The sequence below is a fragment of the Tenrec ecaudatus genome, chromosome 1, assembly GCF_050624435.1.
Source record: "Tenrec ecaudatus isolate mTenEca1 chromosome 1, mTenEca1.hap1, whole genome shotgun sequence".
Classification (NCBI taxonomy): Eukaryota; Metazoa; Chordata; class Mammalia; order Afrosoricida; family Tenrecidae; genus Tenrec; species Tenrec ecaudatus.
The window spans coordinates 92,684,831-92,697,464 of NC_134530.1; the positions used below are offsets into that span (position 1 = coordinate 92,684,831).

Sequence of the window (12,634 nt, forward strand, 5' to 3'; positions counted from 1 at the left end):
GCCTCAAGTTGTGATATTGAAAGATTCTTATGGACAAAATATTGAATGGTGCAGTAAACATCAAAAGAAGATGGAAGGCATGTACAATCACTGTACCAAAAGGAACTAGTTCACATCCAGCCATTTTAAGGGATAGCACATGATCCATAAGTGATAGTACTGAAGGAAGAAGTCCAAGCTACAATGAAGGCATTAGCTAAAACCAACTCTCTAGGAATTGATGCGTACCAATTAAAATGACCCAACAACCCGACAAAACACTCAGTCCTCAGTTGTCTATACCAATAAACTTGGATGACAGCTGCCTGCCCATTTGACTGAAAGAGATCCATAATTTTACCCATTCCAAAGAAAGGTGACCCAAACGAATGTGGAAATTGTGTATTAGTATCATTAATATGATATGCAAATAAAGGTTTCCTGAAGATCATTCAACAATGTTTGCAGCAGTACATTGACAGGAAGGTGTCAAAAATTCAAGCCAGATTCTGAAGAGGATGTGACACAAAGGATATCATTGCTGACATCAGATAGATCTTAGTTGAAAGCAGAGAATACCAGAACTTATGCTGTTACTTATATTTTATCGACTATACAAAAGTATTTGACTGTGTAGATAAGAACAACTTTGCACAACCTCAGTTCTACTTTACAAATCAGATTAGACCAGAACGTGTACACTGCTGCAGATACGAGCCCAATACACAGGGAATCCAGGATAAATAAATCCCTCAGGGTCAACAATGAGAATGGAGATACCAGGAGGATTAGGGGAAGGTGTGGGGAGAAAGGGGAAATCAATCATAAGGATCAACATATAACCCCCTCCCAGGGGGATGAACAACAGAAAAGTGAAGGGTGACAGAGGACGATGTAAGATATGAAAATAATAATCTATAACTTATCAAGGGTTCATGAGAGAGGGAGGGTGGAGGAGAGAGGGGGAAGAAATGAGCTGATATCAAGGGTTCAAATAGAAAGAAAATACTTTGAAAATGATGATGGCAGCACACGTACAAATGTGCTTGACACACTGGATGAATGTATGGATTGTGATAAGAGCTGTAAGAGCCCCCACTAAAAGTATTTAATTAAAAAATTTTTTTTAAAAGAACAACTTTGGATAGCCTTGAGAAGAATGGGGATTTCAGAACACATCGCTGTGCTCACGAGGAATCTGCATCTATCAAGAAGCAGTCGTTTGAAGAGAACAAGGGAAGACTATGCTGCTTCAAGTCAGGAAAAATGTATGTCATTGTTATGTCCTTTCGACCATATTCAATTTGTTTGTGAAGTAAATAATGTGAGAAGTTGAACTATATGAAGAAGAACATGGCATCAGGTTTTTAGGGAAGTTTATTAACATCCTGGGATATGCAGATGACACACCTTGCTTGTTGAAAACAAGGAGGGATTGACACACTTGTTGATGAAGATCAAGGATTAAAGCCTTCAGTATGAATTGCAAATCAATGTCAAGAAAACAAAATTCCTCACAACAGCACCAAAAGGTAACATCATGATAAATGGAGAAAAGAGTGAAGTTGCCAAGGATTGGATCCACAGTCATTGCTCATGGAAGCAGCAAATAAATCACAGGACATATTGCATCGGGCAGATCTGTTGCACACGACCTCTACAAAGCAAGACTCCCTTTGAGTACTAAGGTGTGCTTGACAAACTAAGCCCTGGTGTTTTCAGTGGCCTCACCTTCCCTATCTCCCTCCCCACCCCTACATTTCTTACTAAGCCTTGCATTGGTTATATTTCTATTTATCCAATCCCTCTGTGTGTCACAAACTGGGAAACCCAATAGAAACAAACAAAATCAAAAGTGGTAAGGATAAAATAATAATAACATAAAGATTAAAGTACAAATAATTAGTAAAGAAAAGACCACCATCAAATATTTTAAAAAGCCAGGGAAGAAATTTTTGTCATGGAACACGCAAAAGATACTTGCTGCTAGAACAAAGTCAGGTTGGGTCGACAGGGAGGTCAGCTGACGATGTATCAAGTATGGCCCAGCATAATCAAGATTACAGTGATCTCTGTCTGACAGTAAGGCTATTGGAGACTCTTGCCTGTGGGCAGTGGGGGGCGGGGTCTGCAAGCGGCTTAATCTGACTAGTTCCTCTGCAGATGGGTTTTGGGCTCCCACTGTCCTCCATAGCCTTCTACCAATTGGGTGTTCATAATTTTAGCTCCAGTACTTTGTCCTTTGTCATATTTGAATTTTGTTATTGTCATCAGTGGATCACACAAGCTGGTGTGCTTCGCTTCTTCCACGTGGACTTAGTTGACTCCTTGCTTAGATGGCCACTTGTTTGAATACAAGCCAGACATTATTCCGATTGATAGCCAGGCACCATCTGCTTTCTTCACCACTGTCCTGTAGCGCCCTGATCTTCACTGATCATTTCATGAAGGTTGGGTATCAAGCAGGAACGTGTTATCAGAACTAGCTGTTCTTGGATTAGGGCTAGAGTTAAGTGCGGCCCAGAACTGCCTAGTCTTTCTTGGTCTGGAAGCTCTTTTGAAACCTGCTCAGCCTCATAGCAACGACCAAGCCTCAGAGGAGTTGGATGGTACTTGTGTTTGCGGTGTGTTGGCTGAGAATCAAACCCAGGTCTCACAGGGAAGGTGAGAATCCCATCTCTGAACCACCACTGTGTCTGTCTAATTGAAGACACATTCTCGGGGACTCCATTGGCTTAAAAACCAGTTGCTGTCCTGTGACTTTTGACTCAAGGTGACCCCATTATGTGTCAATAGAACTGTGCTCCACAGCGTTTTCAATGAGTTAAGTACATTTTTGGAAGTAAGTCTCCTTTTCCCCTGGAACCTTTGAGTGGATTTGAACCTCCAGCCTTCCACTTAGCAGCCTGAGCTTGTTAAACAGTTGCACAGCCCAGGGAGTTTTCTTTGCTTACTTATCTACTAACAAAGAAATGAAATGCCTGAAAATTCCCAGGAAATGTAACAGCTTTTGGTTTTTGGCTATTTCTCCCCCGCCCCCCCGCCCAGGATAACTTTTCCAACTGGTAGACTTAATCAACAACGTTTCAGCAGTATTTTTTTTTCCTTTCATTTTTCTCCAGGACAATAAAAAAAAGCCCTGTTTAATTCAGGGTCTCACTGTTCTTGAAAATTCTGTTCAGTTTTGTTCCCAAGATGGCCTCCTAGCTGGGCATGACTCACCAGTTGAGTGACTCAGAAGTGGCATTTAACAAGACAAGGACTGTGCAGAGTTGTTGATGGGACTTGGTGGCTAGTGCAGCCTGCCTGATACTTAAGCCCCATGATTGGGATATAGTATCATTTCTTTCAATTACAGATATTTATAAAGGTCATCTGATACCAGTTTCTTTGTTTGCCTTCCTCCCTGCCTTGTTCTGAAAAGCCTCCAGCTTGAGTCCATCCTGTCCTCATCTGGGTGTGGCTCTGAGGTTTCGGGGAGAAGGGAGGCTTTTGAAAGGCACTTGACCCTAAAGGATGCTGTGGGTTCTGTAAATTCTGTGTGAGGCTCTAGAAAAGTCAAGGCACTTAAAACTGCTCTCAACTTTTGTTTTTTCTTTTAGGATCAATTAAAGTTGGATAACCAATATAGAAAAATATTCTTATAGGTGAGGTTACTGTATGATTCTTTGAACCTTGTTCAGTGTTTTCCCTCTAGAAATGAACACACACACACACACACACACACACGAATCAAAACCCAAATTAAAAAAATCCCAAACTTCCATTCACAGGCCCTTGCCCCTCAGCCCCCAGTCTACGTGATATAAAAGGGTCTGGAGCAGGACAGCCAGGTGGTTAGCTACTCCTCTGTGCCAGGGGCTTGCTTTTTTTAAACTGATGCACAATTCTCACAACAACTCCATAAGCTAGTTACCATTTTATGAGGAAATCAAGGCTCAGAAAAATAAAGCTGACCCAGGTCACAAGTGCGGTAGCATTTATAGAGCTTTTTGTGCCTAGTTTCATGTCATATAATTTACATGTAGTAACTGGCTCAAGTCTCACCCAGCCCTTGAAGGTAAGGACCATTATTTTCTGCACCTTACAGATAGGAATCGGAGAGGAGACTGAGAGAGCTATGAGAACTTGCTCCGGGTTATTCTAGGTCTTAGAATCGAGGGGCTAATAAACAGCAGAGCGTGAACCCAGTCTCTGTGGTCCCGGAGAAGCCCCTGCCCTATGCTCTGAACCAAAGTCTCGCCACTCTTTTGTCTAATTCACCTGGCGTCTCGTGTGGAAACCTCTTGCCCTGAGCACCTTGAGGCCCGAGAATATTGAGCACTGTCTCATTCCTAATGTCCAGAGAGTGCCTGGCACAGTGACATTGCCTGAATGGTGGCTCTTCACCACCAACTCCTCTCCTCAGCCCCTCACTGGACACCTTTGGACTTCCCTGGACTTGGTTTTTGGAGATGGAGACATCGGTTTCTTTGACATGGTTTACTGGATGGCTAATGAGGAATTCTCATGGAGGTGAGTTTTCCTCACTGGTCTTATACTGGCAGTCAGGAACAGTAAGGTGTCACAGACCGAGAAGGAAACGGGGGGACAAAAATCCAAAGACTTCAAAATTTCCATGACTTTCAGGGAGTCTTCACATGGTGGCAGCTAGATGTCAACTCACAGACCCCTGATGGCCCAGACAGCATTCACTGTCCAGTTATATTTGACTCTTGCTGCAGCAAAGAGCCAGTGTACTCTGGTAATTAGTTCTTTCTAATAATGTGCCCCAGCATGTTGGTAATTATCCAGTGCTTCATTACCAAGTATCTGACAGGTTCTCCCTTTTGATCTTTCCTACAGCATGTTCACAGCAGGTATGATTAACCCCACTTTACAGATGAGGAAACTGGTGCCAGTCAGGCTAAGTCACCTGCCCTGCACCACTCAGTTAATAGGGCAAAGCGATCCATCTTCTGCCCTCTGAGTCATTCCTAGGCCAGCACATTTTCCACATCTATACTGTGTTTAGCTTAGCACTCAAGGGCCAGAGAGCAACTGGTGGGCATCGTTTCATGTTGTTGCCCATCTCACAAATCAGTGTGGCCCGAAAGGTGGGCTGGGCCAGTTAACCTTTTGAAATATCAGTTTACCTACCTTTATATGAGGGCAGGACTAGGCGCTGTTTCGTTCTGTTGTATAGAACCAACTCTGTGGCACCTACCACCACCACCACCACCACCACCACCACCACCACCACCACCTCCACCACCACCACCACCACCACCTCCACCACCACCACCACCACCACCACCACCACCACCACCACCACCACCACCACCACCACCACCACCATCACCATCACCACCACCTCCACCACCACCTCCACCACCACCACCACCACCACCACCACCACCACCACCACCACCACCACCACCTCCACCTCCACCTCCACCACCACCACCACCTCCACCACCACCACCACCACCTCCACCACCACCACCACCACCACCTCCACCACCACCACCACCATCACCACCTCCACCACCACCACCACCACCACCACCACCACCACCACCACCACCACCACCTCCACCACCACCTCCACCACCACCTCCACCACCACCACCTCCACCACCACCACCTCCACCACCACCATCACCACCACCACCACCATCACCATCACCACCACCTCCACCACCACCACCACCACCATCACCACCTCCACCACCTCCACCACCACCATCACCACCACCATCACCACCACCATCACCACCACCACCACCACCACCACCACCTCCATCTCCACCACCTCCACCACCACCTCCACCACCACCACCGCCGCCACCACCACCACCACCACCACCACCACCACCACCACCACCACCACCACCACCACCACCACCACCACCACCTCCACCTCCACCACCTCCACCACCACCAATAACAACAATATAATAGGGACAAAATACTACCTATCAGTGCACTTGTAGTAGAAGGGGAGCTTTGAGAGTTTAGAATGGAAAAAAAAAACCAACACAACTCCAAACAACAAATATAAACAACTTTCCCCGCAATGCAGTTCCTGAGTTTAGATGCTTGGAAGGGACTTTGATGACCCATTTGTGTAAAATGGGTCAGCTGTCACCTCCCCTGGCCACCCTATCTATAATGGTGCCCTGTTTCATCATTACTAAGCTTCATTGTTCTTTAAAAAAATTGTTTGTGCTTCGTTGTTCTTTCCCAGCATTTATTGTATGTTTCTGCTTGCTTGATTATTGCCTGCCTGAAGAGCAGGGACTTGGTCATTTTCGGGGAGGCGCTCCTGAATCCCTAGCAGGTGGTGTGGTGGGTGTATGATTGCATACTGATTGGGAGTGAACTGGGCCATTATGTCAATCTTTGTAATATTCTCTTACAGCAGGGTCTTGGCTCTTCATGTTTACTTCAGGCTCAGTCAGGAAATGGCTTAAAAACAAATCACTTAAGGCCTCTTTGTGTATCTACTAGAGCGTGTAGACTAGGTGCAGCAACCTGTGTGCAGTGCAGGTGTCGGACTGCATTTGTGTGAGACAGTTTCAAAAAGTTTTGGGGTAAGTGGAATTGAAAGATAATGGCCTTTTCTTCATGAACTTTTAGACGTCCGCTCCCTTGTAAGTCTGTGGACTATAACATTCTGTGAGGAGGCTTAGGGCCTGGGGATGGGCCTGTTTGTGCTTGAATCCCTAGCAATCATCAGACATCCTGGTCCAAGTAAAAGTAAAAGACATGTTTGTTGACTGAGTGCGTGAATGAATGAATGGATTTGTAAGATGCAACAAAGTATAGCGAACTCCACTGCAAAGAATTGGGGGGGGGGGGGAGGTTCCTTTGGATCCCATAGGCAGCACTTGGCACTGTCCTTTCCATTTCCCTCTGGGCTACAGCTCTCCAGAGGCCAGGAGGTGCTAAACAGTTGGTCGCCTAACCTGAAGGAAAGGAAGGCAAGCCTGGGCTCCCGATCCGACTCCATGCCATGTTTTGGAATTTGTGTTTACGTCGGCCTTCATCCCCATCCTTTTCCACCAGCACAAGCACAATTATAACCCTGCACACCGGCTTGCAATTATCCAGGCCAGGGTGCTCCTCCGTGGAGGGACTTCAACCCCCGAGGCCGCTGACTGCTGTGAATGACACACAAAAGTCAGGGTCACAGAATCAGCCGGAGTTTCTTGCATCTTTGCAGCTGAGGGAGGAAGGGGAGAATGAAAGATTCTGAAAATAAAGGTAAGGGGCTGTCTGAAGGGGGGCGGGGGGAGAGGTGATAGGATACTAAGGGAAGAGCTGCCAATCCACGGACCGGTTCCTTGTTACCAGCGGCTGACTTAAAATTCCTGTGCAGAGTGTTCTTTTACAATTCGAGTTATGTAATAATACGATGAGTTTTCAGACCTAACTGGCTTCTGGTTTCGAACCAGTGTGTCAGTCAATGTTCGCTACTCAGTATCTTTGCACCCTGCATTTAATCTTGGCTGAAGAGCACGTATTTCACTCCACAGACCCCTCGAAGGTTGCCGGAGAAGCCCTCAATGAACGTTGCTCTAAGAAAATGAACGCCACGGCCCCGCTGGGGAGCCGGCGCGGCACTGACCTTCAGAAGGGTTTGCTTTGCAGAGAGGTTGGGAGGCACAGCGCCCACCCGCTTGCCCCTTTGCCATCCTCGGTACATTCGCAGCCCTCCCCTCCCAGGCACTAATTGAGCTCGAGAGAGGTCGGAGACCAGGAGATGTCACAACTGGAAAAGGGAAAGGCGCCCACGGGATTTTAAGTTCAGCCCAAAAGATACTGGAGGCTTCTGGGGGGTTAAATTCCAAGGCTCCTTACATTTTTTGCCGCAGTTGGGGGAGGAGCGACAGACCCCAAGGTCTCGGGAGGCTGCACGTGGTCCCAGATCCTGTTTAGGGGTGGGGGGTGGGGAGCGAGCGGACTTCTCCAGGCCGCTTTGGCCGTCTCCGGGTCCTGGTGCCCGGGGAAGGCGCCTGGGGCCGCCCGCGCCCCTGGCCTGGGGGGCTCTCGGAGCCACAGCACCCGGCTTCTGCTTTCTTGGGTGCTAATTTTAGAGCTCGCCCACCAGCCCCCCCTTTCCCGCGCCGCGGCGCTGCCGTTGCACTCCGCCCTTTGCTCCCCTGCGCTCAGGCTTCCGGAGGCCTCGGCCTCGGCGCGCAGCGGGAGGTGGGCGCCCCGGGGAGCGCCTGCTGTCTTCCCGAGAGGCGCGCTCCCGCCCACGGAGAGTGTGGTTGACCAGTGCGACTGCAGACCCCCAAGCCATCCCTCCTTAGCCTTCTCCAGCCCGCGGGAGTCTGCCAGTCTCTCTGGTTATAGGAGAGTCCCACCTGGTGATGGGTAACGATATTTATTTTACATTAAGAGAGGGAAGAAATGAAAAACACCCTCCTACCACCCGATGGCAGCAGAAAGACTGATATCTTAATCTACTACGCAGCCTGTAGTGCAGGTCCTTAAACAAACCCACTTTCTCTAATTCAGGCTTTAGAAGGGGTTAGAGGCAGCTGGTCTTGTTAGTGTTAGCATCTAATAGGTTGGGGATCATTGATATCCCTTGTATTGATCCATTTGGTTTTGATGTTTCAGTTTTAACTCAGCAGCCTAGGAAGGGAAGAAAAACGGCTATGCACGGGCCGCGAGTCCACTTCTATTTGTAAGCCAGCTCGTCCTGTACAAATATTACCTAGGTGTGCATAATTAGCTTATTCAGAAACCAGAGCGGGTTGGCGTTTCCTGCATGGTTTTCGGAAGCTGGAGGAAGGTTTCTGGAAAGGGAAAAACAAGAAAACAACTGATCATTTGCCAAGTCATGCTAGGCCATGGGCTTACTTTAGAGAAAAAGATCCCAACTGCAGCAGGTTGAGTTTAAGACTCACCACAGCTTGCAAAGGAAACGCTCACAGTGTCTCCCTGAACCCTCATGCTTTTAAGGGTTGGGGTGGCGGGTGGGGTTGGTATTTTTGTTTCACTATGTATTGCAAAGAGCCTGGGCTTAGGAGTCAGGATAGTCAGGCTCAGTTTTGTTCAGTCACCGACTCATGAGTGATCTAGGACAAGACCCTTTATTTTATTTCTTTGAGTCTCTATCCTCATCTCTAAAAGGGATTGCTTTTAGATTAGGTCAGTGGTGCTGGGAAAATAATTTAGTGAGTCTTAAGCAGCATCTTAGGTGAAATACAGCAGAGAGGGTCAGAAATCATTCTGCCTGGTGAGGGATTCTTTCTGAAACTCCTGTTTTAAATTCTTATGTTTATTAACGTACATGTGTGTATGTGTGCGTGTGTGTACGGCCTATGTTGTGACATTAGATCAATTTCTTATGTGAGTCCCAGTCAAAAAGGTTGAGAAGCACCAAAGTAGGTCATAGCTTGTTAGCTTGGTTTTTCAGGAGTTTGTGTTATGCAGTCTTCTATGCATACCCCGCTTTACATGTATATGAACAGGAAATAGGTAGTTTTTCTCCGGTTTCCACACAGCTCATCAATTATATTTCTAAGGTCTTCCCAAACTTCTTCCAAACCAACTTCTTAAGAGATTGAAGAATTCCTTCAGGCCTGGGAGATGAGTATGTTCTGGATTTGTGTGATGTGAGATGAGATGTGTTTGTGGTGTGTGTGTGTGTGTGTGTAAGAGAAAGACAGAGACAGAGAAATAAAGAGAGAAACATTGAGGACTGCAAACAGAGATTGAGAACTATTTGTATGTCACAGTACCAGTTGTCTGGAATATGAATGCATTAAAAATGAAAGAACCTTTGTGCTGAAAAGAACTTTAGAAAAGCTGTTAGGATGTTGTCCGTTATTTGGAAGTCAGCTCTCCTTGCAAAGCTTGAAAGAAAAGAACCAGATAAAATGTAAAGAGGTTGACAGGGGCGAATAAATCTTTAGGTTGTGGGTAGGCCGCTACTAAATTTTTATAAGCTGCCATCACATGACTGGTCAATGTTGAATTGTGTTTAATAACTGTCTTTCTTTCTTCTCCCACCTTTTGGAACATCATGTGTTCAGACAGACCAGTAAGGCTCTTGAATACAATAAGGCATTGTATAACACTTAACCTGCATATTTCAAGATGCTTACTAAGCCAGGAAAAAAAGAAACAAAGATGATGTATGAAGCAACAAAGAAAAAAAAACAGTTGGATGAGTTAATAAGTAGATATTGGCAAGCAGGACAGCTAATTATAATAATAGCAATCACATTTCCTATTTAATGAACAACTAGTATGTGAAAAGCATTCTGTGAGGTGCTTTGCATTTTGTCACAACACTGCAAGGTAGGTGGTATTTTACATATAAGAAAATGAAGAGCCGGATTAAAACTATTGTGCAGGGACACATAGCTAGTAATAGGGAGAGCTAGTATTACAACTCAAGTCTTTTCACCCCAAAAGCAATCACAATGGTAAACAAGCCTAAGTACGAGTTCCTTGGGAAGGACATCCTGCTTGGCCAACAAGATGGGTTGTAACCTTGTGGCTACAGTGGGCTCACACATTCCTATTCTGAGGATGATGCAGGACCAGAGCAGTGTTCATACTGCTGTACACAGGGTCTCTGAATCGGAAGTGACCGGATGGCACCTAACAACAACCACAACAACCTTGTAAAACTGCAGCTTGAAAAAGGATCACCAACATCGTTCAGTAAAAAAGGATGACATTGACTAACTTTCCTAAGTTGTGTCTATTTGGAAAACAGGTGTTTTAGCTCTTAGTTCAGTTTCAGATTTTCTTTCTGCTTAATAAATTCTCAATATTTAATTCAGCGAGGTTCTGGAGGCAGAGATAGGAGGAACAACCGAAAATTTGCATAGACATACCTCCAATTTTTTTCTTTCTTTTTTATTTTTAGATTTTTATCCTCAAGTAACATTTTGGGAGCAAATGGGTGATTCCTAGCATATCTTGATGTGATCCAACTAGGATCAGAGCATCACACCAGTGCTTTACATTTCCTTGATGTAAAATGTTCTTTAATTTTTCATGGGAAGTTATGGCAAAATATGATTGGGAGTTTGAACAGGTCATGCCCAGACCTTTAGATCCAGACTTACCTTTTAAAAGTGTGTGGTGCTCCGCCCCACTATCATGATCCCAATTCTACTTACAAATCCAGCTAGATCAGAGGCTGTACACTGGTATAGATAGGAACTGGAAACACAGGGAATCCAGGACAGGTGATCCCTTCAGGACCAGTGGTGTGAGTGGCGATACTGGGAGGGTGGAGTAGAAAGGGGAAACCGATTACAAGGATCTATATATAATCTCCTCCCTGGGGGATGGACAACAGAAAAGTGGGTGAAGGGGAGACGTCAGACAGTGTAAGATATGACAAAATAATAATTTATAAATTATCAAGGGTTCATGAAGGACAGCGGAGCTGGGAGAGGGGGGAAAATGAGCTGATACCAAGGGCTCAAGTAGAAGGAAAATGTTTTGAGAACGATGTGGGTAATGAATATACAAATGTGCTTGACACACAATGGATATGTATATGGATTGTGACAAGAGTTGTATGAGCCCCCAATAAAATGATTTAAAAAAAGTGTTTGGGGTTCATCCTCCATTTCAAAATAAATACATGTAAGGAAATACAAGAATGTTGTGATTTTTTTTAAACCATCATGACTACTTTGAAAAAAAGAATTTTCAAAGAAGATCTAAATTTCTTGCGTGTAAGTAGATGGTTTGGAGAATGTTCTTTTCATTGGAGTGATCTCTCACTCCTCAGGGGTTCAGAGCTGGCATGTGCTAGCATGGGCCAGTGCTTTTCGATGGGCATGTTACTGTCTCTTCGGGCAACTTGAAAATTTCTAAGTGTTTATTTTGGCAAGGGGGTTGGAGTAGCCTCTGAAGGCCTGGAGTAGAATAAAAGATTAATGTATCCTGCTGCTAACCCAAAGGTTGAATCACATGAAGGAGTACTGAAAACAAACAAAACAGAATAGAGCTCTGCTGGGCAGAGCTTTCCTAGTATGATTCTTCCCACTAGGTGAGCATCAGCAACTGGCTCTGAGTTAGTGTACCTAGTGGTGTTGCTTGGGAAGTTTCTCTGTGGTCATAGTGAATTTTTTAGTAAAAGCAGTTTTACTCGAACCTTGTGGGGTGTGTGTGTGTGTGTGTGTGTGTGTGTGTGTGTGTGTGTGAGAGAGAGAGAGAGAGAGAGAGAGAGAGAGAGAGAGAGAGAGAGAGAGAGAAGAGACAGCTGATTTAAGAGAACAGTGCATGGCTGAAATTTTGTTTCCTGTCGGGAAAAATACCACAGAAACTGTTGTGATGTTGAACACAACTTACAAGGACAGCACTACGGGAAAAATTCAAGTGTGCGAGTGGTTTTTTCATTTCAAAAGAGGTGACATATCTATTCTGGATATTTGTCAACTTCCTGAACAGGGGAAAATGTTGACAAAATTTGTGCATTTGTGCTCAAAGACTGACGATGGACCATTGAAGAGACGTGTAAGTTATCTGGACTATCTTGGTGCTCGGTTCAACAAATTTTAAGGAAACATTTGGGAATGAGAAGGATCACTGTGAAATTTGTGCCTCAGGTTCTGACTGACCAGGAAAAAGAGCATCAACAGGAAACTTGCCGTGCTTTGAAAGAACAGCTCTGAATCTACCCAGA

The 12,634-nt window shown here is 45.3% G+C and overlaps 1 protein-coding gene across 2 annotated transcripts in view; it reads left to right on the top strand.

Annotated features, from left to right (window-relative positions):
• Window positions 1–12,634, top strand: part of DNAJC6 (DnaJ heat shock protein family (Hsp40) member C6) — a 191,160-nt gene that overhangs the window by 9,873 nt on the left and 168,653 nt on the right. The window contains exon 1 of one of the 2 annotated variants that reach the window (XM_075557190.1): window positions 7,127–7,227. The exons of the other annotated variant lie outside the window; for it this stretch is intronic. Within the exon in view, the coding sequence (XP_075413305.1) occupies window positions 7,206–7,227 (22 nt within the window). The 5' untranslated portion in view covers window positions 7,127–7,205. Of the gene's footprint in view, window positions 1–7,126; window positions 7,228–12,634 lie in introns of those variants that run through there. 2 annotated transcript variants of the gene reach the window in all.